At 42.1% G+C, this 27,141-nt stretch overlaps 1 protein-coding gene across 2 annotated transcripts in view; it reads right to left on the reverse strand.

Annotated features, from left to right (window-relative positions):
- Positions 1–26,457, reverse strand: part of LOC139373025 (obscurin-like protein 1) — a 30,302-nt gene extending 3,845 nt beyond the window's left edge. Inside the window, exons 1-21 of one of the 2 annotated variants that reach the window (XM_071113011.1) lie at positions 25,977–26,213; positions 24,167–24,644; positions 23,190–24,118; positions 10,359–10,628; positions 9,884–10,144; positions 9,290–9,595; positions 8,890–9,156; positions 8,410–8,685; positions 7,342–7,456; positions 6,903–7,063; positions 6,464–6,736; positions 5,930–6,205; positions 5,372–5,647; positions 4,913–5,188; positions 4,352–4,627; positions 3,688–3,957; positions 2,656–2,922; positions 2,245–2,514; positions 1,715–1,981; positions 825–1,091; positions 136–248 (exon numbers count right to left, since the gene is read on the reverse strand). In XM_071113011.1, the coding sequence (XP_070969112.1) occupies positions 136–248; positions 825–1,091; positions 1,715–1,981; positions 2,245–2,514; positions 2,656–2,922; positions 3,688–3,957; positions 4,352–4,627; positions 4,913–5,188; positions 5,372–5,647; positions 5,930–6,205; positions 6,464–6,736; positions 6,903–7,063; positions 7,342–7,456; positions 8,410–8,685; positions 8,890–9,156; positions 9,290–9,595; positions 9,884–10,144; positions 10,359–10,628; positions 23,190–24,118; positions 24,167–24,525 (5,775 nt within the window). In that variant the 5' untranslated portion in view covers positions 24,526–24,644; positions 25,977–26,213. Of the gene's footprint in view, positions 1–135; positions 249–824; positions 1,092–1,714; positions 1,982–2,244; positions 2,515–2,655; positions 2,923–3,687; positions 3,958–4,351; positions 4,628–4,912; positions 5,189–5,371; positions 5,648–5,929; positions 6,206–6,463; positions 6,737–6,902; positions 7,064–7,341; positions 7,457–8,409; positions 8,686–8,889; positions 9,157–9,289; positions 9,596–9,883; positions 10,145–10,358; positions 10,629–23,189; positions 24,645–25,976 lie in introns of both variants that reach the window. The other variant, XM_071113010.1, reaches the window with a different exon arrangement.
- Between the last annotated feature and the right edge of the window lie 684 nt (positions 26,458–27,141).

A 27,141-nucleotide genomic window follows, 5' to 3' on the forward strand; every position in this document is an offset into this window, starting at 1 on the left:
TATTACCGTATTCTCAGGGATAGACAACATTTAATGAGATCAAACTGTTTACTTCCTGTCTGTGCCTATTCTATATAATATGGTAATACACTACTGACACAAATACGGCAGGTCTATTGGTTATACATCTATTACCTTCAGCCACCTGACCTCCACGTTCTGTCTGGACAGCTCACACTCCAATGTGGCAGGAGAGCCCTGCTCCAGTCTCATGTCTACCAGCTTCTTCATGATAGTCACTGGAGTCTCTGGGAAAGAACAACAACATGGAAGAAATGTTAAGAAATGTTCTTTACTATAGCATCCAATCCAGACACAGCTCTCCAGGGTTAAAGACCCCTGTATTAGATAACTGGATATTCATGATGATGTTCGCGACCCTCAACCCTCTCCCTCCCTCTCTATCTCAGTACCACAAACGCTGTCTCGGCCTCTGAATGATCGGCTATGAAAAGCCAACTGACATTTACTCCTGAGGTGCTGACCTGTTGCACCCTCTACATTACAACCACTGTGATTATTATTTGACCCTGCTGGTCATCTATGAACGTTTGAACATCTTGGCCATGTACTCTTATAATCTCCACCCTGCACAGCCAGAAGAGGACTGGTCACCCCTCAGAGCCTGGTTCCTCTCTAGGTTTCTTCCTAGGTTCCTACCTTTTTGGGGAGTTTTTCCTAGCCCCCGTGCTTCTACACCTGCATTGCTTGCTGTTTGAGGTTTTAGGCTTGGTTTCTGTACAGCACTTTGTGACATCTGCTGATGTAAAAAGGCATTTATAAATACATTTGATTGATTATTGATGATGATGATGATACCTCACCCTTGACAGTGAGCCTGGCAGAGGTCCGGACTCCCTCCGCAGAGAAGACGATGGTGCCCGTGTCCTCCAGGGTAAGGTTGGACAGGGTGAGGCCGTGGACCAGCCCGTTGCAGCTCACCCGCCAGTGGTTGCTGGGTTTGACCCGGATGCCGTCCTTCTGCCAGACGCCCTCCACATCAGTGTGAGACAGCTCCACCTCGAAGGAGGCCGTCTCCCGCTCAAACGTGTTCGTCTCCACCAGACCCTTACGGATGGCGATCTTACGGGCTGTAGAGGTAGAGATATTGACAGATGGTTAAAATATAACACACCTAAAGCCAGGATACTTCTTTTGCCACAGCCTCACTCTATAGTCTCTAGGCTACTATTGTAAGATGACATACCAACATTTCATCATTCATCTCTCACCCACAGGGCTTTACCCATTGTTATTTTAGTGCCTGACGGCTGGCGGCACCATACATGATAGTGAAGGCCAACATTCATTGTAGCTGTTGTTGACAGCTACTATATATATAAAGGCACAGTAAATGTAGTTGCAAATAGAATCCAGGACTCAAGCTGTTGTTTTATCAGCTAAGCATAACAGGACACCGTTATGGTTTGTTACTCTAACTGATGAAATCCCATTCATATCAATAGCAATAAACTGGGTGGTTTCGAGTCCTGGATGCTAATTGGCTGACAGCCGTGGTATATCAGACCATATACAACGGGTATGACAAAACATTTATTTTTACTGCTTAGTTACGTTGGTAACCAGTTTATAATAGCAATAAGGCACCTCGGGGGTTTGTGGTAAATGACCAATATACCACAGCTAAGGGCTGTATCTGATGAAATCATATCCTTATCAATCAGTATGACATGGTGTCTGGACATTGTCTTACGCTCCACGTTGAGTTTGACCTGCGTGCGGTCGTGCAGGGTTTCACAGCGGTAGGTTCCGCGGTCAGAGAGGTTGAGGTTGCAGATGGTCAGGCTGCGTTTGCGTCCACTCTGAACCAGGGTGTGTCGAGGTCCTGGCTGGATGACCACACCCTGCCTCATCCACTGGACCTCGCCCGTGTCCAGACTGACCTCTGTTTCCATGGTAGCGTCTCCGTACTCCTCGGCCATCACCGCCTCCATCTTCTTAGTGAAGGTCACCTGAGCTTCTGGATAATGCCGGAAGGACAAAACATGACTGTTAAAAGGATGGTTCACTAAGAATACACATTTGTATGGTAATCCACTTCCTTGGGCTTTGTTTGAGTTATTTATGTAGGTATGTTGACTGAGAACACTTTCTAATTTACAGCAACAACCGTGTGAGAGTCGCCTGCTCCCATCTGACACTCAGGTCAAGCTAAACAAGTGCATCTCAAGTATTTGAAAGTATTTGCCATATAAATTTGACCCAGGTCAGCTGTGGACTAACCCTGTACTTTGAGGGTGGCCTTAGACACGTTCCCCTCAGCCTCCACTGTGATCTTAGAGGAGTCCAGGATCTGACAGCTCTTGATCACCAGGGTGTGACACAGGCCGTTCTGCGTTGCCTGGAAACGGTCACCCATGACGACGAGCTCGCCGTCCATCCCCCACACCAGCTGCACGTCCTCTGGCGACACCACGCACTTGAAGGTGGCGTCCTCTCCCTCTAACACCATGGTGTTGTGGAGCTCTGTCAAGAACTCTACCACGCGGGGCACTGGGGGGGGACGAGGGGAAAGGGAGAGAAGGAAAGAAAAACTAACGAATGGCTCGAAGGTTTGTTGATTAATTTAATTAGGGGTATTCATTCTGGGCTGGAACCAAATCCTGCACCCATTTTGAGGGTTGTACTACTTACTCTCGACTCTGAGCCTGGCGACGGTGCGGTCGTCCTTGGACTCGCAGGCGTACTCCCCCGTGTCCTCCCTGGTCAGCCTGTGGATGGTCAGGCTGCGTTCCACGCCGTCGGCCCGGATGGTGAACCTCCGGCTGGGGACGATCTCCACGCCGTCCTTCAGCCACTGGACGTCCGCCTTGGGCTTACACACCTCACAGCGTATGGTCACCATGCCGTCCGCATGGGCCACGGTGTCGTGGAGCGGCTTGGCAAACTTCACCCTCATCTCTGAGACCACAAGTGAGAGAGAGCTGTTAAGATTGGTGATACCTTCTATCGCCCTCTGAAACCCCATTCATAGTGCATTATTTCAACCCCACGGTGCTTTACAAGACTTTAGTCATTCACAACATAATTTTTTTTAAATTATTATTTTTGACCCCCTTTTTCACCCAAATTTCGTGATATCCAATTGTTAGTAGTTACTATCTTGTCTCATTGCTACAACTCCCGTACGGGCTCTGGAGAGACGAAGGTCGAGAGCCATGCGTCCTCCGAAACACAACCCAACCAAGCCGCACTGCTTCTTAACACAGCTAGCATCCAACCCGGAAGCCAGCCGCACCAATGTGTCGGAGGAAACACCGTACATCTAGCGACCTGGTCAGCACGCACTGCGCCCGGCTCGCCACAGGAGTAGCTGGTGCGCGATGAGACAAGGATATCCCTACCGGCCAAACCCTCCCTAACCCGGATAATGCTAGGCCAATTGTGCGTCGCCCCACGGACCTCCCGGTCGCGGCCGGCTGCGACAGAGCCTGGGCTCGAAACCAGAGTCTCTGGTGGCACATCTACCACTGCGGTGCAGTGCCCTAGACCACTGCGCCACCCGGGAGGCCCGGGGCCTATTTTTCTCGGTCACCTTTTCGTATTGGGATTTGGCTTATAGCATCATATTAACCTCTGTTGGTTAAAGAAACACAGTGTTCCCCCCTGATCTACAGCTACTATATAATTAGATAAAGACAGAATGGGAACATGGAAGTTAAAAACCTTTGACTAGCAGACTGAAATGCATCTCGTCTGTGTTGGCGTCTACTGTGTACTCTCCGCTGTCTGACCGTCTCAGCGGGTCAATGGTGAGGAACCGGTTGGCGCCGTCGACCCCCGTGTGGAAGCGGTCCCCTATGACGGGTGTCCAGTCCTTGAGCCAGCGAACCGGAGCGTTCTCCTTAGACACGACCCCCATCAGCGTCACACTCTCTGCCTCGTAACCCGTGATGATGTTCACTGCCTGTTTGTCTACGAAGGTGACGGGGGAGTCTGGGAGAGAGAGAGCGAGAAAAAGAGTGAGTAAGAGAGAATAAAGAATGAGGTGTAAAAGGTTCACATCCTATACATTTTAAAGTTAAAGTTCATTCCACTGTAGACAGGGTCTCGTTTTGACTTAATTTGATCACGATTTTGTTGCTGAGACTTTTCCTGCACAAAAGGTTCCTAAAGTGTGTGATTTCCACTTTAAAATGTCAGACTTGAATTACACGAACGAAAAATGTATCAACTCCGACAAAAATGTTTTATTAGTTATAATCCACATAATAATTCACATTTCCTGTTTCTGCAGGATTATTTTCCTGCTGTAGCAAACTGGCTCAAACTAAGATCCTAAATCTGTAAGACGTAAACACCCGTTTGTCCATATAGCCCAGCCAATTACCTTGGATCTTCACCATGGTGACCATCTTGTCATCGATAGCATCACACATGTACTTCCCAGAGTCGGAGGGCAGGATGTCAGAGAGGATGAGTTTCCTCAGCGTGCCGTAGCTCTCGATGTAGGTCCGGTCATCGCTAGTCAGCTGTCTGTCGTTACAGTACCACTGGACTCGGGCATTGGCCCGGGACACCTCACAGGCCAGGATCAGGTCCTCCCCGGCAACCATCTCCTGGTATTCTGTGTCCTCAGAGTTCCCCAGGATGGTCACTGGAGGCTCTGGAGAAGGAGGAAGAGACGTAAGTTTTTTTGTTGATTTAAATCAGATGCATTTTTTATAGGTATTATCAATATGTTAACAGATCCACCTTGCACTCTGAAAGGCTAGGAGGAATTATTTTCACCATAGTGCTTAGTTTTACACCTATCCGATCCTCTAAGATCTCTACAAGTACATAGGGGTAAGGGGTAGGGGATGAGGGGTAGAGGTATGGGGTAGGTGGTAGGGGCTAAGGGTTAGGGGATAGCAGATAGGACTTGATTTGTGATTAGGTGATTCTTAACCTTGCACAGTGACATGGAAGGTGATGCTGTCATCTCCGGCATCAAGGAAGTAGTCTCCGCAATCTTCCAGCTCAGCGTTAAGGATCACCAGGGAGCGAAACGCCCCTTCTTCCTCCTCATAGAACCTCTCGTCCTCGTTTAACCGGCGGCCATCTTTGTACCACTTAGCGACGGCATTGGCCCTGGAGAGTTCACATTCCAACTCGATGTCATCAGAGGGCAGGGACTTGACCTCTGTCTTGACTTCTGACCTATTCACGATCTTCACTGGGGGTTCTGAAGGGAGAATGTTCACATTTGGAGAGTCAATTCCATTTGAATTCAGTCAATTTAGGACATGAAATCCTCACTTCTTAATATATTTTTCAGTTTTTGCATTAGTATTTTTATAATCTTCTGATTGAATTCAAATGGAATTGTGTAAAAACAAAGTACCATTCACCTCCAACCATCTCTTACCTGACACCTTGACCTGGAAGTCGATGAGGTCATCTGAGGCAAGACAGGTGTATTTCCCAGAGTCGCCCGGGACGGGCGTGCGGATGGTGAGGCGGCGGATGAGTCCATCCTCAGTGATGGTGACATCACTGCTCTCCTCCACCTCTCCTCCATCCTTCATCCAGATCACCTCAGCGTTGAACCGCGACACCTCGATCTCCAGGACGATGGGGTCTCCAGAGAAACAGTCCATTACGTCAGACATTGTTTCAGAGCGGGCCAGCTTTACAGGAGGCTCTGAGAAGAGGGGATTTATATGGTTCATTTCTATTCTTTCAACAGGATATTGCAATATGGGAAATTAGCAGACAGCAGAAAGCAATACATCAAAACAACATAATATAGATACCTAAAATCTAACTTATTTATAAGAAATCATAGTGAACAGTTATATTAATAATATTATGTATGTCCATTCATCTCACATAGTTGAAAAATACAAAACCAAAGATTGAAATACTTAACCCTGACATAACTAAACCTCTTACGCTGAACAGAGTTAGTTCACTGACCACATACCTGAAATAGTGACCAGCCATGTGACCGAGTCATCCTCTGTGTCACACACATACTCTCCTGTGTCCTCCACAGTGGTCATGGGGATGACCAGTGTCCTGTGGGCTCCCTGGACCTCCAGGATGAGAGAGGCACTCTCCTCCACCTCCAGCCCATCTCGGTACCAGCGTACCTGGGCATCAGGCTGGGAGATCTCGCAGCTGAGCTCCAGCCTCTCAGAGGTCAGGCTGGTCAGCTCCAGCTCAGACTCAGTGGGGGAGACGATTCGCACCGGAAGCTCTGAGAAAGGGAGAACAACTTGCATTTAAAAGGAAGCGATTAAAATATATATATATATATATATATATATATTGAAATAGAAGTTTGGATATGAAATAGTCTAACATAAGATTAAATTGTGTAATAGTGTAAAAAAGGTAAATTAAATAGTTGTCGTCTGATAAGGGGGATTGGTTTGGAAGGAGACCCCAAAAGACGAAACGATTACACTACCACTCACAACAAATGAACCAGGTATGGAACCTTGGAGTATCTTACCTGTGATGGTGACCTGGAAGAACACAGAGTCTCCATCCGTGTCGCAGACGTACTCTCCGGAATCTTCTGCCGAGCCGCAGAGGATGGTCAGCCTCTTGTACGGTCCCTCGGACGTCAGCTGGACGTTCTCCGTCTCCAGGACCTGAAGGCCGTCCTTAAACCAGTGGACCTCAACGCTGGAGCGGGACAGCTCACACTGCAGGACCACCTGCTCAGAGATATGACCCTCCATAACCACATCCTCCTTGGGCTCCACGATCATCACTGGAGGCTCTTAGTTTCAACAAGGGAAAAGGAGAATATGAATGAGCATATTCTACCAGGATAGGAGAATTGAGGTTTGCATCATCATCAAAGTCTCATCTTTGCTCAACACAATGGAGTCAACTTCACCTGTTACATGACATGAAAACATGTAGGGCTAGTGTACAGTACATACCTTTGATGTTGACAGTGAATGAGAGGCTGTTGTCTCCTGACTGACAGCTGTAGGTTCCTGCGTCTGAGGTCTCAGCACAACGGATGATCAGTCTCCTCATGGTGCCCTCTGTTTGTATGGTGATGTTATCACTGGCCTGGACCTCAACCCCATCCTTATACCTGGAGGAAGGTCATGACGGACAGGAGAATGAACCTTCAGTATTGTTGATTAGTTGAATCAGGTGTGATGGTGCTTGGCTGGAACAAAAGCCTGAACCCAACTGGCCAACACTGCTCTCGCAATTGGTGAAACTTCATAATAAGCCTACTTATATTTTTTACAGTCTGAACACGATCTGTTCCCACTAAATGAACGATATTCTAAGCAGAAATGACTCCAAATCATAAAGGATCATGACATCCAGTTTGTGTTTCCTAGCGGTATGTTAGCTGTGTACCAGGTAGCGTTGGCGTCCTCTCTGGAAACCTCACAGGTGAGCACCACAGGATCCAGCTCCATGGCAGACTTCTGGAGCTCCTCCTCAGGGACCTCACTGAACTGCACAGGGGGACCTGGTGGGGGAGGGAGAGAGGGGGAGAGGGAGAGGGTGAGCTACCTGGGGAGGTTGGATGGTCACGGTTAGAGTTAGCGTTTGGTTGTTGAGGAGGAGGCTTGCTGTGTTGGAGGGGTTGGAGTGAGTAGTGGACTGTTTTGTTACAGTGTGATCAAACTAAGCATGCTCTTCCAGAGGTTTGTTCAGATACATATCAGAAAGATCAGGACATTGAGTGAGAGGAAAGATATGGGGGTGAAAAACAGGTTAGAGAAGACTCAGAGAACATTTTCAGAACAGAAGCCACCGCACTGGGTTACAGGACCAAGATAATCCTGTCAATAACAACAACAACAACAACAACAACATAAGATGACTAGCCGGCACAGAGGAAGTACAACACAGTATTACAATTCCCTCAGAGAAAAGACAGAACAACAATCTCCGTTGTTCACCTTTGACCTCCACCTGAAACACACTGACATCATCAGCTGTCCGACACATGTAAACGCCCGAGTGGGAGAAGTCAGGCATTTGGATAATCAGCATCCTTGTATGCCCATCCTCCTGAAAGACTACACCAGGCAGGTTGAAGATCTGCTCGCCATCTTTGTACCAGTAGACCTGGGCATACAGGTCTGATAGGTCACAGTGGAGAACGATGGGCTCGCCAGCCTCAGCGGCCTTGGTCCTCTCCTCTTCAGGGAGGTGGGAGAACATGGCTCCCACAGCTAGGGGTGTTATGGGTGATTGGTTAAGGTGGCAGATATGGGATGCTCAGTTCGCTTGGGTGATCGTCAGCGTGATTCAGTATGACATCATGGCTGATGGCTGAATAAATTCATGTGAAGTTGTGAATTCAAAGAGATGGTCAAACTTCTGAAAACCTCCAGTATAGAAAGTTGATGTTTATATGGAAAATAGACCATTTCTGGTTGAGAGTGCAACCAAACATGACATACAGCAACTCACCTTCAACCTCCACGTTGAAATTGATGACTTCACCCATCGTCTCGCATGTGTACACGCCAGAGTCGGTGAACTCAGCCGATCGGATAACGATCCTCCTCATGTTGCCTTCTGATTGGATGTTGAGGCTGTCTGTCACCTGTAGCTCCACCCCATCCTTGAACCAGCCCACGCTGGCTGAGGGGTGGGACACCTCACAGTACAGGACCACAGGGTCACCAGTCTCCACCCTCTTGTTACTGTCTGACTCTGACATTGGGCTGAACTTCACCACCGCAGCTGGAATGGAATCATTACCAAAAAATATGTACACGCAGTATTCAGTATTCTAATATCATGCAATTGCATATCATTACAGTACAAACAAGCCTAATGTAAATGTTAAAACAGTCCTTGTTATAAGGCCTCCTCAATACAGATTGTCTAGCTTGACACCATTATCATGTTATTTCTCTTTACACTCCACCGTTCTCCAACACCTACCTTGAACCTTGAGAACCGCTGAGTCTCTGACTCCGTTGGCGATGAAGGTGACCTCTGCCTCATGGTCTTCCACCTTGGTGCTGTGGATTACCAGGGAGTGCTGTGTCTTGGCCTGTTGGATAGAGTAGTGTTGGCTATCCTGTAGCTGGGTGCTGTTCAGGAACCAGGTGCCCGTCACCATCACTGACAGATCGATGGAGAACAGGGCGTCCTCCCCCTCCGTCACCTCACAGCCCTGGAGATGGGTCCTGATCTTGGGACCTGGCACTGAGAGGTGAGAGTTCAAAACTAGTGACATCAAATTAATTTCCATAGCTGCAGGGTACACAAATACCATAGTGCATGACAGCCTTTCATCCCTGATCACATCAACATGGTTTCTCTCCAATTCAGCACTCACCAAGATGGACGACTTTAGGGAACTCCACGTGTCCACTACGGCCATACTTATTGATGCAGCAGACACGGAAGCGGTAATCGCCCTCGCACGGCACGCTGTCGCCCATGACCTCTGCGGAGGTCGTCGTGTCGGAGGTCGCACACCTCAGCCACTCCTGTGATCCCACTTCCTGTCTCTCCAGGACATAGACGGAGCGGGTGGTGGTCTGACTGGTGGGGGCCGGCTCCCAGGAGAGGAGCACGCTGTTGGGCCTGTCCACATCCATCTCCACCCCCACTGGACAGATGGGAGGGCTGTGTCTGGCAGCTGTGGAGAAAACCGAAACAAGGGGAATAGTACAAAGTAGGTGAGCATTGGTTGCCATGATGCTTGTAGCCTGTCGTACGTTTGTTAGTCTCTAGCAGCTACATTAGGAAATGTTGCACAGTATAGCTGGAGTTTTCACCTTACTGCCATTCTAGCCCTTTCGGATCTACATGGGTAAATCCCCAAAAAGTTAACTGTAAACTGTGTACGTGATGATTAAACTTTGATTTGATTTGGAAAGTCCCTAAGTAAGGGGTCATGGGTCACTTTGGTCAACATCCACCTTACCTTTGACTTTGAGCCGGGACGAGGTCTTGGATCTTCCCACAACGAAGGTCACGACCCCAGTGTCCCCGTGGCAGACGTTGACGAACACCAGCATGTGGGTTTTACCAAAGGACTTGAGGATAGTCTGGTGGCTCTCGCGTAGCTTCAGGCCATCTTTGAACCAGTGGACATCCATGTTCTCCTCCTCTACCTCCACACAGAACACAGCATTCTCCCCCTCTAACACGTCTAGTTTTCGAGGAAGTTTTTTAACAATTGTGCCTGTGGGTGAGAAAGAGCGTTGAGGGTCATGTACTGTATGGCTGTATATCCTGGAGAAAAATCATTGGGTTTATAGAAAATAATTTAAAAACATTTTTTTTTAAAAACATTTGTTTCAATAGTTCTGATGCTCAAAGATGTATTTTCTAGACTGTATTAAATGAGTGAATGATACACTGCCATACTTCTTCCATACTATAAGACGTCTACCTACCTTTGACGGCCAGCTCAGCGATACTCTTCCCTCCATCAGGCATCTCACAGAGATAGACCCCATCGTCGTCCGCTCCCACATCTCGGATAGTGAGCCTGCGCCTGGTTCCGTTCTGCTCTATGCCGTATTTACCACCTGGCTGCAGTCTCTGGTCCTCCAGGTACCAGGCAGTAGGGATGCCCTCATTAGGTACCTCACACTCCAACACGGCCATGCCTCTCTCTCTCACCTCCACGTCTTGCAGAGACCGCCTGAACCGCACCGCTGGAGCTGCACTCGGGTGGAAAGGGAGGTAGTTGTGGATTGGTTGATACACTGTCTGGAAAACATATTGCAGTATGTCTCTGTGTAGTGATTTGCTATGTCCCTGTATAGTATTTTTTCAGTGCTTTAGGCACATTTGAGGTTGTTTTTACAGTGCTTTAGGCACATTTTAGGTTGTTTTTACAATGCTTTAGGTACATTTTAGGTTGTTTTTACAATGCTTTAGGTACATTTTAGGTTGTTTTTACAATGCTATGGGTACATTTTAGGTTGTTTTTACAATGCTTTAGGTACATTTTAGGTTGTTTTTACAATGCTTTAGGTACATTTTAGGTTGTTTTTACAATGCTTAACCCAGATTTTAGGTTGTTTTTACAATGCTTTAGGCACATTTTAGGTTGTTTTTACAATGCTTTAGGTACATTTTAGGTTGTTTTTACAATGCTTAACCCAGATTTTAGGTTGTTTTTACAATGCTTTAGGTACATTTTAGGTTGTTTTTACAATGCTTTAGGCACATTTTAGGTTGTTTTTACAATGCTTTAGGTACATTTTAGGTTGTTTTTACAATGCTTAACCCACATTTGAGGTTGTTTTTACAATGCTTTAGGTACATTTCAGGTTGTTTTTACAATGCTTAACCCACATTTTAGGTTGTTTTTACAGTGCTTAACCCACATTTTAGGTTGTTTTTACAGTGCTTTAGGTACATTTTAGATTGTTTTTACAATGCTTTAGGCACATTTTAGGTTGTTTTTACAGTGCTTTAGGCACATTTTAGGTTGTTTTTACAGTGCTTTAGGCACATTTTAGGTTGTCTTTACAATGCTTTAGGCACATTTTAGGTTGTTTTTATAATGCTTTAGGCACATTTTAGGTTGTTTTTACAGTGCTTAACCCACATTTTAGGTTGTTTTTACAGTGCTTTAGGCACATTTTAGGTTGTTTTTACAATGCTTTAGGCACATTTTAGGTTGTTTTTACAATGCTTTAGGCACATTTTAGGTTGTTTTTACAGTTCTTAACCCACATTTTAGGTTGTTTTTACAGTGCTTTAGGCACATTTTAGGTTGTTTTTACAATGCTTTGGGTACATTTTAGGTTGTTTTTACAATGCTTTAGGCACATTTTAGGTTGTTTTTACAATGCTTTAGGTACATTTTAGGTTGTTTTTACAATGCTTAACCCACATTTGAGGTTGTTTTTACAATGCTTTAGGTACATTTTAGGTTGTTTTTACAATGCTTAACCCACATTTTAGGTTGTTTTTACAATGCTTTAGGTACATTTTAGGTTGTTTTTACAATGCTTTAGGCACATTTTAGGTTGTTTTTACAATGCTTAACCCACATTTTAGGTTGTTTTTACAGTGCTTAACCCACATTTGAGGTTGTTTTTACAGTGCTTAACCCACATTTTAGGTTGTTTTTACAATGCTTTAGGTACATTTTAGGTTGTTTTTACAATGCTTAACCCACATTTTAGGTTGTTTTTACAATGCTTTAGGCACATTTGAGGTTGTTTTTATAATGCTTTAGGCACATTTTAGGTTGTTTCTACAATGCTTTAGGCACATTTTAGGTTGTTTTTACAGTGCTTTAGGCACATTTGAGGTTGTTTTTAGAGTGCTTTAGGCACATTTTAGGTTGTCTTTACAATGCTTTAGGCACATTTTAGGTTGTTTTTATAATGCTTTAGGCACATTTTAGGTTGTTTTTACAGTGCTTAACCCACATTTTAGGTTGTTTTTACAGTGCTTTAGGCACATTTTAGGTTGTTTTTACAATGCTTAACCCAGATTTTAGGTTGTTTTTACAGTGCTTTAGGTACATTTTAGGTTGTTTTTACAATGCTTTAGGTACATTTGAGGTTGTTTTTACAGTGCTTTAGGCACATTTTAGGTTGTTTTTACAGTGCTTTAGGCACATTTTAGGTTGTCTTTACAATGCTTTAGGCACATTTTAGGTTGTTTTTATAATGCTTTAGGCACATTTTAGGTTGTTTTTACAGTGCTTAACCCACATTTTAGGTTGTTTTTACAGTGCTTTAGGCACATTTTATGTTGTTTTTACAATGCTTTAGGCACATTTTAGGTTGTTTTTACAATGCTTTAGGTACATTTTAGGTTGTTTTTACAATGCTTAACCCACATTTGAGGTTGTTTTTACAATGCTTTAGGTACATTTTAGGTTGTTTTTACAATGCTTAACCCACATTTTAGGTTGTTTTTACAGTGCTTAACCCACATTTTAGGTTGTTTTTACAATGCTTTAGGTACATTTTAGGTTGTTTTTACAATGCTTTAGGCACTTTTTAGGTTGTTTTTACAATGCTTAACCCACATTTTAGGTTGTTTTTACAGTGCTTAACCCACATTTGAGGTTGTTTTTACAGTGCTTAACCCACATTTTAGGTTGTTTTTACAATGCTTTAGGCACATTTTAGGTTGTTTTTACAGTACTTAACCCACATTTTAGGTTGTTTTTACAATGCTTTAGGTACATTTTAGGTTGTTTTTACAATGCTTAACCCACATTTTAGGTTGTTTTTACAATGCTTTAGGCACATTTGAGGTTGTTTTTATAATGCTTTAGGCACATTTTAGGTTGTTTTTACAATGCTTTAGGCACATTTTAGGTTGTTTTTACAGTGCTTTAGGCACATTTTAGGTTGTTTTTACAGTGCTTTAGGCACATTTTAGGTTGTCTTTACAATGCTTTAGGCACATTTTAGGTTGTTTTTATAATGCTTTAGGCACATTTTAGGTTGTTTTTACAGTGCTTAACCCACATTTTAGGTTGTTTTTACAGTGCTTTAGGCACATTTTAGGTTGTTTTTACAATGCTTAACCCAGATTTTAGGTTGTTTTTACAGTGCTTTAGGTACATTTTAGGTTGTTTTTACAATGCTTTAGGTACATTTGAGGTTGTTTTTACAGTGCTTTAGGCACATTTTAGGTTGTTTTTACAATGCTTTAGGCACATTTTAGTTTGTTTTTATAATGCTTTAGGCACATTTTAGGTTGTTTTTACAGTGCTTAACCCACATTTTAGGTTGTTTTTACAGTGCTTTAGGCACATTTTAGGTTGTTTTTACAATGCTTTAGGCACATTTTAGGTTGTTTTTACAATGCTTTAGGCACATTTTAGGTTGTTTTTACAGTGCTTAACCCACATTTTAGGTTGTTTTTACAGTGCTTTAGGTACATTTTAGGTTGTTTTTACAATGCTTTGGGTACATTTTAGGTTGTTTTTACAATGCTTTAGGCACATTTTAGGTTGTTTTTACAATGCTTTAGGTACATTTTAGGTTGTTTTTACAATGCTTAACCCACATTTGAGGTTGTTTTTACAATGCTTTAGGTACATTTTAGGTTGTTTTTACAATGCTTAACCCACATTTTAGGTTGTTTTTACAGTGCTTAACCCACATTTGAGGTTGTTTTTACAGTGCTTAACCCACATTTTAGGTTGTTTTTACAATGCTTTAGGTACATTTTAGGTTGTTTTTACAATGCTTAACCCACATTTTAGGTTGTTTTTACAATGCTTTAGGTACATTTGAGGTTGTTTTTATAATGCTTTAGGCACATTTTAGGTTGTTTTTACAATGCTTTAGGCACATTTTAGGTTGTTTTTACAGTGCTTTAGGCACATTTTAGGTTGTTTTTACAGTGCTTTAGGCACATTTTAGGTTGTCTTTACAATGCTTTAGGCACATTTTAGGTTGTTTTTATAATGCTTTAGGCACATTTTAGGTTGTTTTTACAGTGCTTAACCCACATTTTAGGTTGTTTTTACAGTGCTTTAGGCACATTTTAGGTTGTAGTTACAGTGCTTTAGGCACATTTTAGGTTGTCTTTACAATGCTTTAGGCACATTTTAGGTTGTTTTTATAATGCTTTAGGCACATTTTAGCATTGTTTTTACAGTGCTTAACCCACATTTTAGGTTGTTTTTACAGTGCTTTAGGCACATTTTAGGTTGTTTTTACAATGCTTAACCCAGATTTTAGGTTGTTTTTACAGTGCTTTAGGTACATTTTAGGTTGTTTTTACAATGCTTTAGGTACATTTGAGGTTGTTTTTACAGTGCTTTAGGCACATTTTAGGTTGTTTTTACAATGCTTTAGGCACATTTTAGTTTGTTTTTATAATGCTTTAGGCACATTTTAGGTTGTTTTTACAGTGCTTAACCCACATTTTAGGTTGTTTTTACAGTGCTTTAGGCACATTTTAGGTTGTTTTTACAATGCTTTAGGCACATTTTAGGTTGTTTTTACAATGCTTTAGGCACATTTTAGGTTGTTTTTACAGTGCTTAACCCACATTTTAGGTTGTTTTTACAGTGCTTTAGGTACATTTTAGGTTGTTTTTACAATGCTTTGGGTACATTTTAGGTTGTTTTTACAATGCTTTAGGCACATTTTAGGTTGTTTTTACAATGCTTTAGGTACATTTTAGGTTGTTTTTACAATGCTTAACCCACATTTGAGGTTGTTTTTACAATGCTTTAGGTACATTTTAGGTTGTTTTTACAATGCTTAACCCACATTTTAGGTTGTTTTTACAGTGCTTAACCCACATTTGAGGTTGTTTTTACAGTGCTTAACCCACATTTTAGGTTGTTTTTACAATGCTTTAGGTACATTTTAGGTTGTTTTTACAATGCTTAACCCACATTTTAGGTTGTTTTTACAATGCTTTAGGCACATTTGAGGTTGTTTTTATAATGCTTTAGGCACATTTTAGGTTGTTTTTACAATGCTTTAGGCACATTTTAGGTTGTTTTTACAGTGCTTTAGGCACATTTTAGGTTGTTTTTACAGTGCTTTAGGCACATTTTAGGTTGTCTTTACAATGCTTTAGGCACATTTTAGGTTGTTTTTATAATGCTTTAGGCACATTTTAGGTTGTTTTTACAGTGCTTAACCCACATTTTAGGTTGTTTTTACAGTGCTTTAGGCACATTTTAGGTTGTTTTTACAATGCTTTAGGCACATTTTAGGTTGTTTTTACAATGCTTTAGGCACATTTTAGGTTGTTTTTACAGTTCTTAACCCACATTTTAGGTTGTTTTTACAGTGCTTTAGGCACATTTTAGGTTGTTTTTAAAGTGCTTTAGGCACATTTTAGGTTGTTTTTACAATGCTTTAGGCACATTTTAGGTTGTTTTTACAATGCTTTAGGCACATTTTAGGTTGTTTTTACAGTGCTTTAGGCACATTTTAGGTTGTTTTTACAGTGCTTTAGGTACATTTTAGGTTGTTTTTACAATGCTTTAGGTACATTTTAGGTTGTTTTTACAGTGCTTTAGGTACATTTTAGGTTGTTTTTACAATGCTTTGGGTACATTTTAGGTTGTTTTTACAATGCTTTAGGCACATTTTAGGTTGTTTTTACAATGCTTTAGGTACATTTTAGGTTGTTTTTACAATGCTTAACCCACATTTGAGGTTGTTTTTACAATGCTTTAGGTACATTTTAGGTTGTTTTTACAATGCTTAACCCACATTTTAGGTTGTTTTTACAATGCTTTAGGTACATTTTAGGTTGTTTTTACAATGCTTTAGGCACATTTTAGGTTGTTTTTACAATGCTTAACCCACATTTTAGGTTGTTTTTACAGTGCTTAACCCACATTTGAGGTTGTTTTTACAGTGCTTAACCCACATTTTAGGTTGTTTTTACAATGATTTAGGCACATTTTAGGTTGTTTTTACAGTACTTAACCCACATTTTAGGTTGTTTTTACAATGCTTTAGGTACATTTTAGGTTGTTTTTACAATGCTTAACCCACATTTTAGGTTGTTTTTACAATGCTTTAGGCACATTTGAGGTTGTTTTTATAATGCTTTAGGCACATTTTAGGTTGTTTTTACAATGCTTTAGGCACATTTTAGGTTGTTTTTACAGTGCTTTAGGCACATTTTAGGTTGTTTTTACAGTGCTTTAGGCACATTTTAGGTTGTCTTTACAATGCTTTAGGCACATTTTAGGTTGTTTTTATAATGCTTTAGGCACATTTTAGGTTGTTTTTACAGTGCTTAACCCACATTTTAGGTTGTTTTTACAGTGCTTTAGGCACATTTTAGGTTGTTTTTACAATGCTTAACCCAGATTTTAGGTTGTTTTTACAGTGCTTTAGGTACATTTTAGGTTGTTTTTACAATGCTTTAGGTACATTTGAGGTTGTTTTTACAGTGCTTTAGGCACATTTTAGGTTGTTTTTACAATGCTTTAGGCACATTTTAGTTTGTTTTTATAATGCTTTAGGCACATTTTAGGTTGTTTTTACAGTGCTTAACCCACATTTTAGGTTGTTTTTACAGTGCTTTAGGCACATTTTAGGTTGTTTTTACAATGCTTTAGGCACATTTTAGGTTGTTTTTACAATGCTTTAGGCACATTTTAGGTTGTTTTTACAGTGCTTAACCCACATTTTAGGTTGTTTTTACAGTGCTTTAGGTACATTTTAGGTTGTTTTTACAATGCTTTGGGTACATTTTAGGTTGTTTTTACAATGCTTTAGGCACATTTTAGGTTGTTTTTACAATGCTTTAGGTACATTTTAGGTTGTTTTTACAATGCTTAACCCACATTTGAGGTTGTTTTTACAATGCTTTAGGTACATTTTAGGTTGTTTTTACAATGCTTAACCCACATTTTAGGTTGTTTTTACAGTGCTTAACCCACATTTGAGGTTGTTTTTACAGTGCTTAACCCACATTTTAGGTTGTTTTTACAATGCTTTAGGTACATTTTAGGTTGTTTTTACAATGCTTAACCCACATTTTAGGTTGTTTTTACAATGCTTTAGGTACATTTGAGGTTGTTTTTATAATGCTTTAGGCACATTTTAGGTTGTTTTTACAATGCTTTAGGCACATTTTAGGTTGTTTTTACAGTGCTTTAGGCACATTTTAGGTTGTTTTTACAGTGCTTTAGGCACATTTTAGGTTGTCTTTACAATGCTTTAGGCACATTTTAGGTTGTTTTTATAATGCTTTAGGCACATTTTAGGTTGTTTTTACAGTGCTTAACCCACATTTTAGGTTGTTTTTACAGTGCTTTAGGCACATTTTAGGTTGTAGTTACAGTGCTTTAGGCACATTTTAGGTTGTCTTTACAATGCTTTAGGCACATTTTAGGTTGTTTTTATAATGCTTTAGGCACATTTTAGCATTGTTTTTACAGTGCTTAACCCACATTTTAGGTTGTTTTTACAGTGCTTTAGGCACATTTTAGGTTGTTTTTACAATGCTTAACCCAGATTTTAGGTTGTTTTTACAGTGCTTTAGGTACATTTTAGGTTGTTTTTACAATGCTTTAGGTACATTTGAGGTTGTTTTTACAGTGCTTTAGGCACATTTTAGGTTGTTTTTACAATGCTTTAGGCACATTTTAGTTTGTTTTTATAATGCTTTAGGCACATTTTAGGTTGTTTTTACAGTGCTTAACCCACATTTTAGGTTGTTTTTACAGTGCTTTAGGCACATTTTAGGTTGTTTTTACAATGCTTTAGGCACATTTTAGGTTGTTTTTACAATGCTTTAGGCACATTTTAGGTTGTTTTTACAGTGCTTAACCCACATTTTAGGTTGTTTTTACAGTGCTTTAGGTACATTTTAGGTTGTTTTTACAATGCTTTGGGTACATTTTAGGTTGTTTTTACAATGCTTTAGGCACATTTTAGGTTGTTTTTACAATGCTTTAGGTACATTTTAGGTTGTTTTTACAATGCTTAACCCACATTTGAGGTTGTTTTTACAATGCTTTAGGTACATTTTAGGTTGTTTTTACAATGCTTAACCCACATTTTAGGTTGTTTTTACAGTGCTTAACCCACATTTGAGGTTGTTTTTACAGTGCTTAACCCACATTTTAGGTTGTTTTTACAATGCTTTAGGTACATTTTAGGTTGTTTTTACAATGCTTAACCCACATTTTAGGTTGTTTTTACAATGCTTTAGGCACATTTGAGGTTGTTTTTATAATGCTTTAGGCACATTTTAGGTTGTTTTTACAATGCTTTAGGCACATTTTAGGTTGTTTTTACAGTGCTTTAGGCACATTTTAGGTTGTTTTTACAGTGCTTTAGGCACATTTTAGGTTGTCTTTACAATGCTTTAGGCACATTTTAGGTTGTTTTTATAATGCTTTAGGCACATTTTAGGTTGTTTTTACAGTGCTTAACCCACATTTTAGGTTGTTTTTACAGTGCTTTAGGCACATTTTAGGTTGTTTTTACAATGCTTTAGGCACATTTTAGGTTGTTTTTACAATGCTTTAGGCACATTTTAGGTTGTTTTTACAGTTCTTAACCCACATTTTAGGTTGTTTTTACAGTGCTTTAGGCACATTTTAGGTTGTTTTTAAAGTGCTTTAGGCACATTTTAGGTTGTTTTTACAATGCTTTAGGCACATTTTAGGTTGTTTTTACAATGCTTTAGGCACATTTTAGGTTGTTTTTACAGTGCTTTAGGCACATTTTAGGTTGTTTTTACAGTGCTTTAGGTACATTTTAGGTTGTTTTTACAATGCTTTAGGTACATTTTAGGTTGTTTTTACAGTGCTTTAGGTACATTTTAGGTTGTTTTTACAATGCTTTGGGTACATTTTAGGTTGTTTTTACAATGCTTTAGGCACATTTTAGGTTGTTTTTACAATGCTTTAGGTACATTTTAGGTTGTTTTTACAATGCTTAACCCACATTTGAGGTTGTTTTTACAATGCTTTAGGTACATTTTAGGTTGTTTTTACAATGCTTAACCCACATTTTAGGTTGTTTTTACAATGCTTTAGGTACATTTTAGGTTGTTTTTACAATGCTTTAGGCACATTTTAGGTTGTTTTTACAATGCTTAACCCACATTTTAGGTTGTTTTTACAGTGCTTAACCCACATTTGAGGTTGTTTTTACAGTGCTTAACCCACATTTTAGGTTGTTTTTACAATGATTTAGGCACATTTTAGGTTGTTTTTACAGTACTTAACCCACATTTTAGGTTGTTTTTACAATGCTTTAGGTACATTTTAGGTTGTTTTTACAATGCTTAACCCACATTTTAGGTTGGATTTATAATGCTTTAGGCACATTTTAGGTTGTTTTTACAGTGCTTAACCCACATTTTAGGTTGTTTTTACAGTGCTTTAGGCACATTTTAGGTTGTTTTTACAATGCTTTAGGCACATTTTAGGTTGTTTTTATAATGCTTTAGGCACATTTTAGGTTGTTTTTACAGTGCTTAACCCACATTTTAGGTTGTTTTTACAGTGCTTTAGGCACATTTTAGTTTGTTTTTACAATGCTTTAGGCACATTTTAGGTTGTTTTTACAATGCTTTAGGCACATTTTAGGTTGTTTTTACAATGCTTAACCCACATTTTAGGTTGTTTTTATAGTGCTTAACCCACATTTTAGGTTGTTTTTATAGTGCTTTAGACACATTTTAGGTTGTTTTTACAATGCTTAACCCACATTTTAGGTTGTTTTTACAGTGCTTTAGGCACATTTTAGTTTGTTTTTACAATGCTTTAGGCACATTTTAGGTTGTTTTTACAATGCTTTAGGCACATTTTAGGTTGTTTTTACAATGCTTAACCCACATTTTAGGTTGTTTTTACAGTGCTTTAGGTACATTTTAGGTTGTTTTTACAGTGCTTTAGGCACATTTTAGGTTGTTTTTACAACGCTTTAGTCACATTTTAGGTTGTTTTTACAATGCTTTAGGCACATTTTAGGTTGTTTTTACAGTGCTTTAGGCACATTTTAGGTTGTTTTTACAGTGCTTTAGACACATTTTAGGTTGTTTTTACAGTGCTTAACCCACATTTTAGGTTGTTTTTACAGTGCTTTAGGTACATTTTAGGTTGTTTTTACAGTGCTTTAGGTACATTTTAGGTTGTTTTTACAATGCTTTAGGCACATTTTAGGTTGTTTTTACAATGCTTTATGCACATTTTAGGTTCTTTTTACAATGCTTTAGATACACTTGAGGTTGTTTTTACAGTGATTTACACACATTTGAGGTTATTCCAGTCATTGGTTGAGTTTTGATCAAGGTATAACACATTTCATGAGCTCATGAGCATATTTCATGACCACATTTCATGACTTATGCTATGATTGACTGCAGGATTTGAACAAACAGTAATTTCAACTACATTTCAAGTAAACTTTTAGGGTTATTTCTACCAATCCATTGACATTGCTGTGGACTTTGGCCATGATCAACATGGTCAACATGGTTAACACAGCAGAAACTCTGTATTCAGGACACATACAGGACACATACCTCAGCTCATGATTCAGTCTCTAAATATAGGGACACACGGAGGCAGTGGGGTGGGCAGGGGAGACATGCAGGAGGTAGGGAGAAAAGGGAAGCTAGGGGGAGAGGGGATGAAGGGAAGCTAGGGGGAGAGGGGAAGAAGGGAAGGTAGTGGGAGAGGGGAAGAAGGGAAGCTAGGGGAAAGAGACTGGGGGGAGGTAGGGACACAGAGGCATTGGGGTGGGCAGGGGAGACATGCAGGAGGTAGGGGGAGAAGGGAAGCTAGGGGGAGGGGGGAGAAGGGAAGCTAGGGGGAGAGGGGAAGAAGGGAAGCTAGGGGTAAGAGACTGGGGGGAGGTAGGGACACAGAGGCATTGGGGTGGGCAGGGGAGACATGCAGGAGGTAGGGGGGGAAGGGAAGCTAGGGGGAGGGGGGAGAAGGGAAGCTAGGGGGAGAGGGGAAGAAGGGAAGCTAGGGGAAAGAGACTGGGGGGAGAAAGGGACACAGAGGCATTGGGGTGGGCAGGGGAGACATGCAGGAGGTAGGGGGAGAAGGGAAGCTAGGGGGAGGGGGGAAGAGACTAGGGGGGAGGTAAGGGTAGGAAGACAGAGGTAGGGTTAGGAAGACCTGTGTTTATCTCCATCTATCAAGACTCTATGGCAATAACTCCCTGGTGGATTAGGGATGTGGATGTCTAGATGAGACAGATACCATTTAATTTACGTAGCCAGCTGACTCAGTGTGCTGTGTGATGGCTGGATCACCCTGGGATTATCCTATAATGATGACTAAACAATTACCAATTATTAGGGTGACTCAACTGGGATCTTTTAGCAATGCATTTCCACAATCTACTGAACTCTCCATAGAGCAATTAGTTGTGACAACTGAAGATCTAACTCTCGAACATACAGTACGTACTCATGCTAGTCAGGAACATACAGTACGTACTCATGCTAGTCAGAAACATACGGTACCTACTCATGCTAGTCAGGAACATACAGTACGTACTCATGCTAGTCAGGAACATACAGTACGTACTCATGCAAGTCAGGAACATACAGTACGTACTCATGCTAGTCAGGAACATACGGTACGTACTCATGCTAGTCAGGAACATACAGTACGTACTCATGCTAGTCAGGAACATACGGTACGTACTCATGCTAGTCAGGAACATACAGTATGTACTCATGCTAGTCAGGAACATACAGTACGTACTCATGCAAGTCAGGAACATACAGTACGTACTCATGCTAGTCAGGAACATACGGTACGTACTCATGCTAGTCAGGAACATACAGTACGTACTCATGCTAGTCAGGAACATACAGTACGTACTCATGCTAGTCAGGAACATACGATACGTACTCATGCTAGTCAGGAACATACAGTACGTACTCATGCTAGTCAGGAACATACAGTACGTACTCATGCTAGTCAGGAACATACAGTGCGTACTCATGCTAGTCAGGAACATACAGTACGTACTCATGCTAGTCAGGAACATACGGTACGTACTCATGCTAGTCAGGAACATACAGTACGTACTCATGCTAGTCAGGAACATACAGTATGTACTCATGCTAGTCAGGAACATACGGTACGTACTCATGCTAGTCAGGAACATACAGTACGTACTCATGCTAGCATGAGGGTTTGCCACAATGTTATTCCTTCAAAATTATGATCAAATTAGGCAGGTGAGAGCATGCTTTCATCGTCTCAGTCAAACCTGATTGTTGATCATCATGGCAAAGGAATTAATTAAGGAAAGAACGATGGTACAGATGTAGGATCTTAATTTCTTTAACCTTCATTTAACTAGACAAGTCAGTTAAGAACAAATTCTTATTTACAATGACGGCCTAGGAACTGTGGGTTAACTGCCTTGACTGATTTTTACCTTGTCAGCTCAGGGAATCGCTCTAGCAACCTTTTGGTTACTGGCCCAATGCTCTAACCACTAGGCTACCTGCCGCCCCAATTTGACCACCCTGTTGCAGGAGAACTTTCCAGCAATGCAGGAAATTAAAAAATGTGTAGTGTATTTGAGGTTTAAAAGGCTTCTGAAATTTGTAATTTCCACTTTGAAATTCAAGACTTGATTTTTCCTTATGAAAAATGGGTCATCCCCTACAAAAATGTCCATTAATTATAATCCACATGATAATTCACATTTCCTGTTGCTGCAGGATTATTTTCCTGCTGTAGCAAACTAGCTCAAATTAAGATCCTACATCTGTAAGAAAGAAAAGAAAAGAGAAGTCCTGAAACACTGCTAAAGCCCTACCTTTGACAGTCAGGTAAACAGAGCTGAGGGTGTGTCCCAGAGCGTTGGACGCAGCACACACGTACAGCCCTGTGTCCTGATGTTTACAGTACATCACTTTGAGTGTGTAGTAACCCTCTCTGTCCTCAAACAGAAGGTGACGCCTCCCAGCCTCTAGGGGCGCTCCGTCCTTCTTCCAGATGATCTCAGGCTTAGGTTTCCCTGTCACGAAGCAGCGGAACTTAGCATGTTTCCCCTCCGACACCGCAAATTTCTTCACATTGGCAGAGTTCAGATTGGGCTCGTCCGGCTGTCTCGACAAACCGTGTCTTCCCATCCTGTGCCTCATACTACGAGGTGATGTCTGACCGTTGCTGTGCCCATTTGACATGGACGCCCCGCTCTCCTGCCGTTCCGGGACGAGCTCCACAAGCAGCACTGCGCCCGCCAGCGCCCCTCCTTGATTGTTATGGGCTCTGCAGGTGTAGACACCCCCGTCGGGCATCCTCGTCCGGAAGATCTTCAGCTGGAACCAGCCTCCGTCCTGGCTGCTGACGTTGAAGTGGGCGCTCTCGAAGATGTCGCTCAGCTTCTTCCCGTCCTTCTCCCACACCACCTGGGGCAGAGGGTTGCCCGACAGCTTACAGGAGAAGGCTGCGTCCTCGCCCCGGTCCACCCTCAGGGAGAGGGGCTTGATGAGGAAGTGAGGTCTGTCGTCTGACAGCAGGGGCTCCCCTTCATAGCGCTGCTTCTTTTTCTCCCGCTCACTCTCCTCTCCATTTTCCTTCTCTACCGGTCCGCTCTGTTGGTCTACCGCTCCGCTCTGTTGGTCTACCTCTCCATTCCTCTGCTCTACCTCTCCATTCTGTTGCCCTCCATACTCCCTGTTCTCTTGCTGTCTATATTCCCCATTCTGGTTCTGTTGCCCCTCCAACTCGCTGCTCTGTTGCCTTCTAAACTCCCCATTCCGTTGCCCCCCTAACTCTCCATTCTCCAGCCTGGTTTGCTGCACCCCATTGACCTCTGTCTGTTTCTGTACCCCTTCCTGCTCCTGACTGTTCCCCTCCACCTTCAGTGTGGCAGGGGCGCACGTCTCACCCACGCTGTTACTGGCCTTGCAGATATACTGGCCAGCGTCCTCCAGCCTGACCCCAGTGATGTGTAGGAAGTAAGCCTGGCCCTCCTCCGACAGCCTGTAGCGTCCCTCTGACAGGATCTGTACATTCTTCTTCTCCCAGACCACCTCGGGACGAGGGTCGCCGCCGATCTTGCATTGCAGGACGGCATCCGTGCCACACTGTGCCGCCACGGGGCGCGAGTAGCCCAGTACACGGGGGGCACCACCGAATATGTCCATGTTGGCTTCCTGTGTCTGTCTCAGTCCGTTCTTCTCACTCTGATGGGCAAAACAAATGGGCTCCGTAGTAGAAGTCTCTTGTAGATTGTGCCACACGGTCGTCTCTACCGCATTTCAATCTGCAGAGAAGATATGAGTCGTAGTACATTAACAATACAGCTACTACATAACTCTCACACAGTATCTAGTGATTTCTTTTATGCATAATTTAGCAATAAGGCCCGAGGGGGTGTGGTATATGGCTAATATAACACGACTAAGGGCTGTTCTTATGCACGAGTGCCTGGATACAGCCCTTAGCCGTGGTATATTGGCCATATATCACAAACCCCCGACGTGCCTTATTGCTATTATAAACTGGTTACCAACGTAATTAGAGCAGTAAAAATATTTTTGGGTCATACCTGTGGTATAAGGTCTGATATACCACGGCTGTCAACCAATCAGCATTCAGGGCTTGAACCACCCAGTTTAGAATGCCTTACATACAGCCCATCAGATTTGTCTTGGAAGAAGTACTACAGCCTTTCACTCTGAATGTTTTGCATCTAGTGGACAATGTATTCACTGCTTTGTGATAACAGAAGGACATTGAATACAGCCCCAAGCTGAAGGACAGTGCTTTCTCCTCAGTCTAGTGGTGTTGACCCAGTAAAAGTAAAGTAGCGTCTCAGTCAGAACTGAACAGACCACAGCCCTCCCAGCTGGTGCTGTAGCTCAGCCAGAGGAGTATTTCAAGTAGTCTGTCCAAATAAAGACCCTGCCTGGAGGCCTTGTGTCAGATAACAGAAAATCCACACAGAAACATACAGTATGTACGTCTTTACTCTCCAAGATAAGAGCTCCTATACACTAAAGGGAAAATATGATACCTCCTGGGATTTTTGGATTACTGTTGATGTGCTACCTTACCTGAGAGACAGTCACAATATGAATGCCCACAGGGATTGGGATCAGGAAAAGGGAACTCTAGAAATGCCTAATACTTGCTGTCATTGTTGCTATACTAGTAACCCCATATCAGGTTCAGCTATAGCCTTCCAAATCATTGTGGTGCAGTTGATGTTCCTGTAGTTTGTCTATAGCAGCTGTAGGTTTCATCTCTGGCATGCAGGGGCTATTTCCCAATACAGAGATAACTCTCTCTCTCTCTTACACGTGAACACATGGCATTTGATACTGCAGCCAATGTGTCTAGGTGCTGCAGTATATTCCCTCCAAAAGGCTGTCATACAGTACATTCTACTGGATCATGCCATTGACCCAGTTATCTATTTGGTTACCATGGGGGCAAAGATCCTGTTGATAAAGAAGCTCTTTTATCGACTTCCAGTGTTCTCCAAGAGTTGCTGCATTTCCTCTTCCCTCTCATAGGTGAGGTGAAATGATTCACAATCCGCGTCGCTTAAATAATGATACAATCGTACAAACTATGATAATCAGAAACTTACCAGTGATTCCAGAGTGACACTTCCTTTGTTCCACATTGACAATATAGCCCACAAATCAAAGCCACTCTTCAGAATCTCCCGTCAGGGTTCAAGAAGACTTGGACCCCATTGATTGGAATGACTTTTGACCCAGGTGTAAGTCTGGTCCCGCGTCCCTTAAAATGGCCGCTGTCTCCTCTGTCCGGTAGGGATATGTTTCCCGCTCTCAGTGGTCTGCTGCAGTCCTGCTCTCTCACTAAGACAAGGATGTCTCTCAAGATGTCCTGACTAAATAAAAGCTAAATGAGTGTCTTGATCAGCATCAAACAGATCCACAGCTCTCAAGGCTCGCCCTGTTGCTGTATCTGTCCATCCAGTGAGGTGGCTGTGGCTTCTGGAACTGGTGGGGGTCTGGAGCTCCTGTACAGGGACCACACAATCCACTCTGACTGCCTGGTGGTTTCCGTCACCCGGTCCTAAGGCGCCTGCCCGGTGTGTCAATGTCAGGGAGAGAGAGAGAAAGAGAGAGAAAGAGAGAGAGAGGGGGAGGGAGACGAACAACTGTTGCCCTGCCGCTGCTAACCGCCCCTAAAAATACCACAGGTTTTGATGACAGCCAGTCAGATAAGTCTTGGCCCTCCATTCACAGACCCTACAGGAGCTAAAGATAGACAGAAGCACTGAGCAGCACTGCTCTGTGACTGATCAATCAGCTTCCTAGAGATCCTCTGTTTAATCTCCACAGAGGACACCCCACCTGCCAAGACAGTGACTCCCGGCATCAAGCACACTAGCTCATCATCCGTAAACACAGACGATGTATGATGTGTCATTGACATAGATGTTTAAATGTACATTCTGGAAGGGTAGTTGATAATTGCTGAGCTCAAACTCTGCTTATAAAGAATTGGTGAAGCATTTAACCTTTCACTGCAGTGAAAATCAGGGTCACAGAGTGATTCTTGTTAGTCTTAAACAAATCTGCTTTGAAACAAAAGTATACACCTCACACACATGGTTATGGGCTTAAAACAAGAAGACACCTGTACCATGTCAAATATAGAGTTGAAATGTATTACATCTTGAGTTTGCATCCCAATATAAATATCCACATAAATAACTAAACATATAGAGAGTCAATCATTACTAACACCGCATATGCTATGGTAATGGCCTCCCTTATTAG

This window comes from Oncorhynchus clarkii, chromosome 18, assembly GCF_045791955.1.
Source record: "Oncorhynchus clarkii lewisi isolate Uvic-CL-2024 chromosome 18, UVic_Ocla_1.0, whole genome shotgun sequence".
In the NCBI taxonomy this organism is placed as follows: Eukaryota; Metazoa; Chordata; class Actinopteri; order Salmoniformes; family Salmonidae; genus Oncorhynchus; species Oncorhynchus clarkii.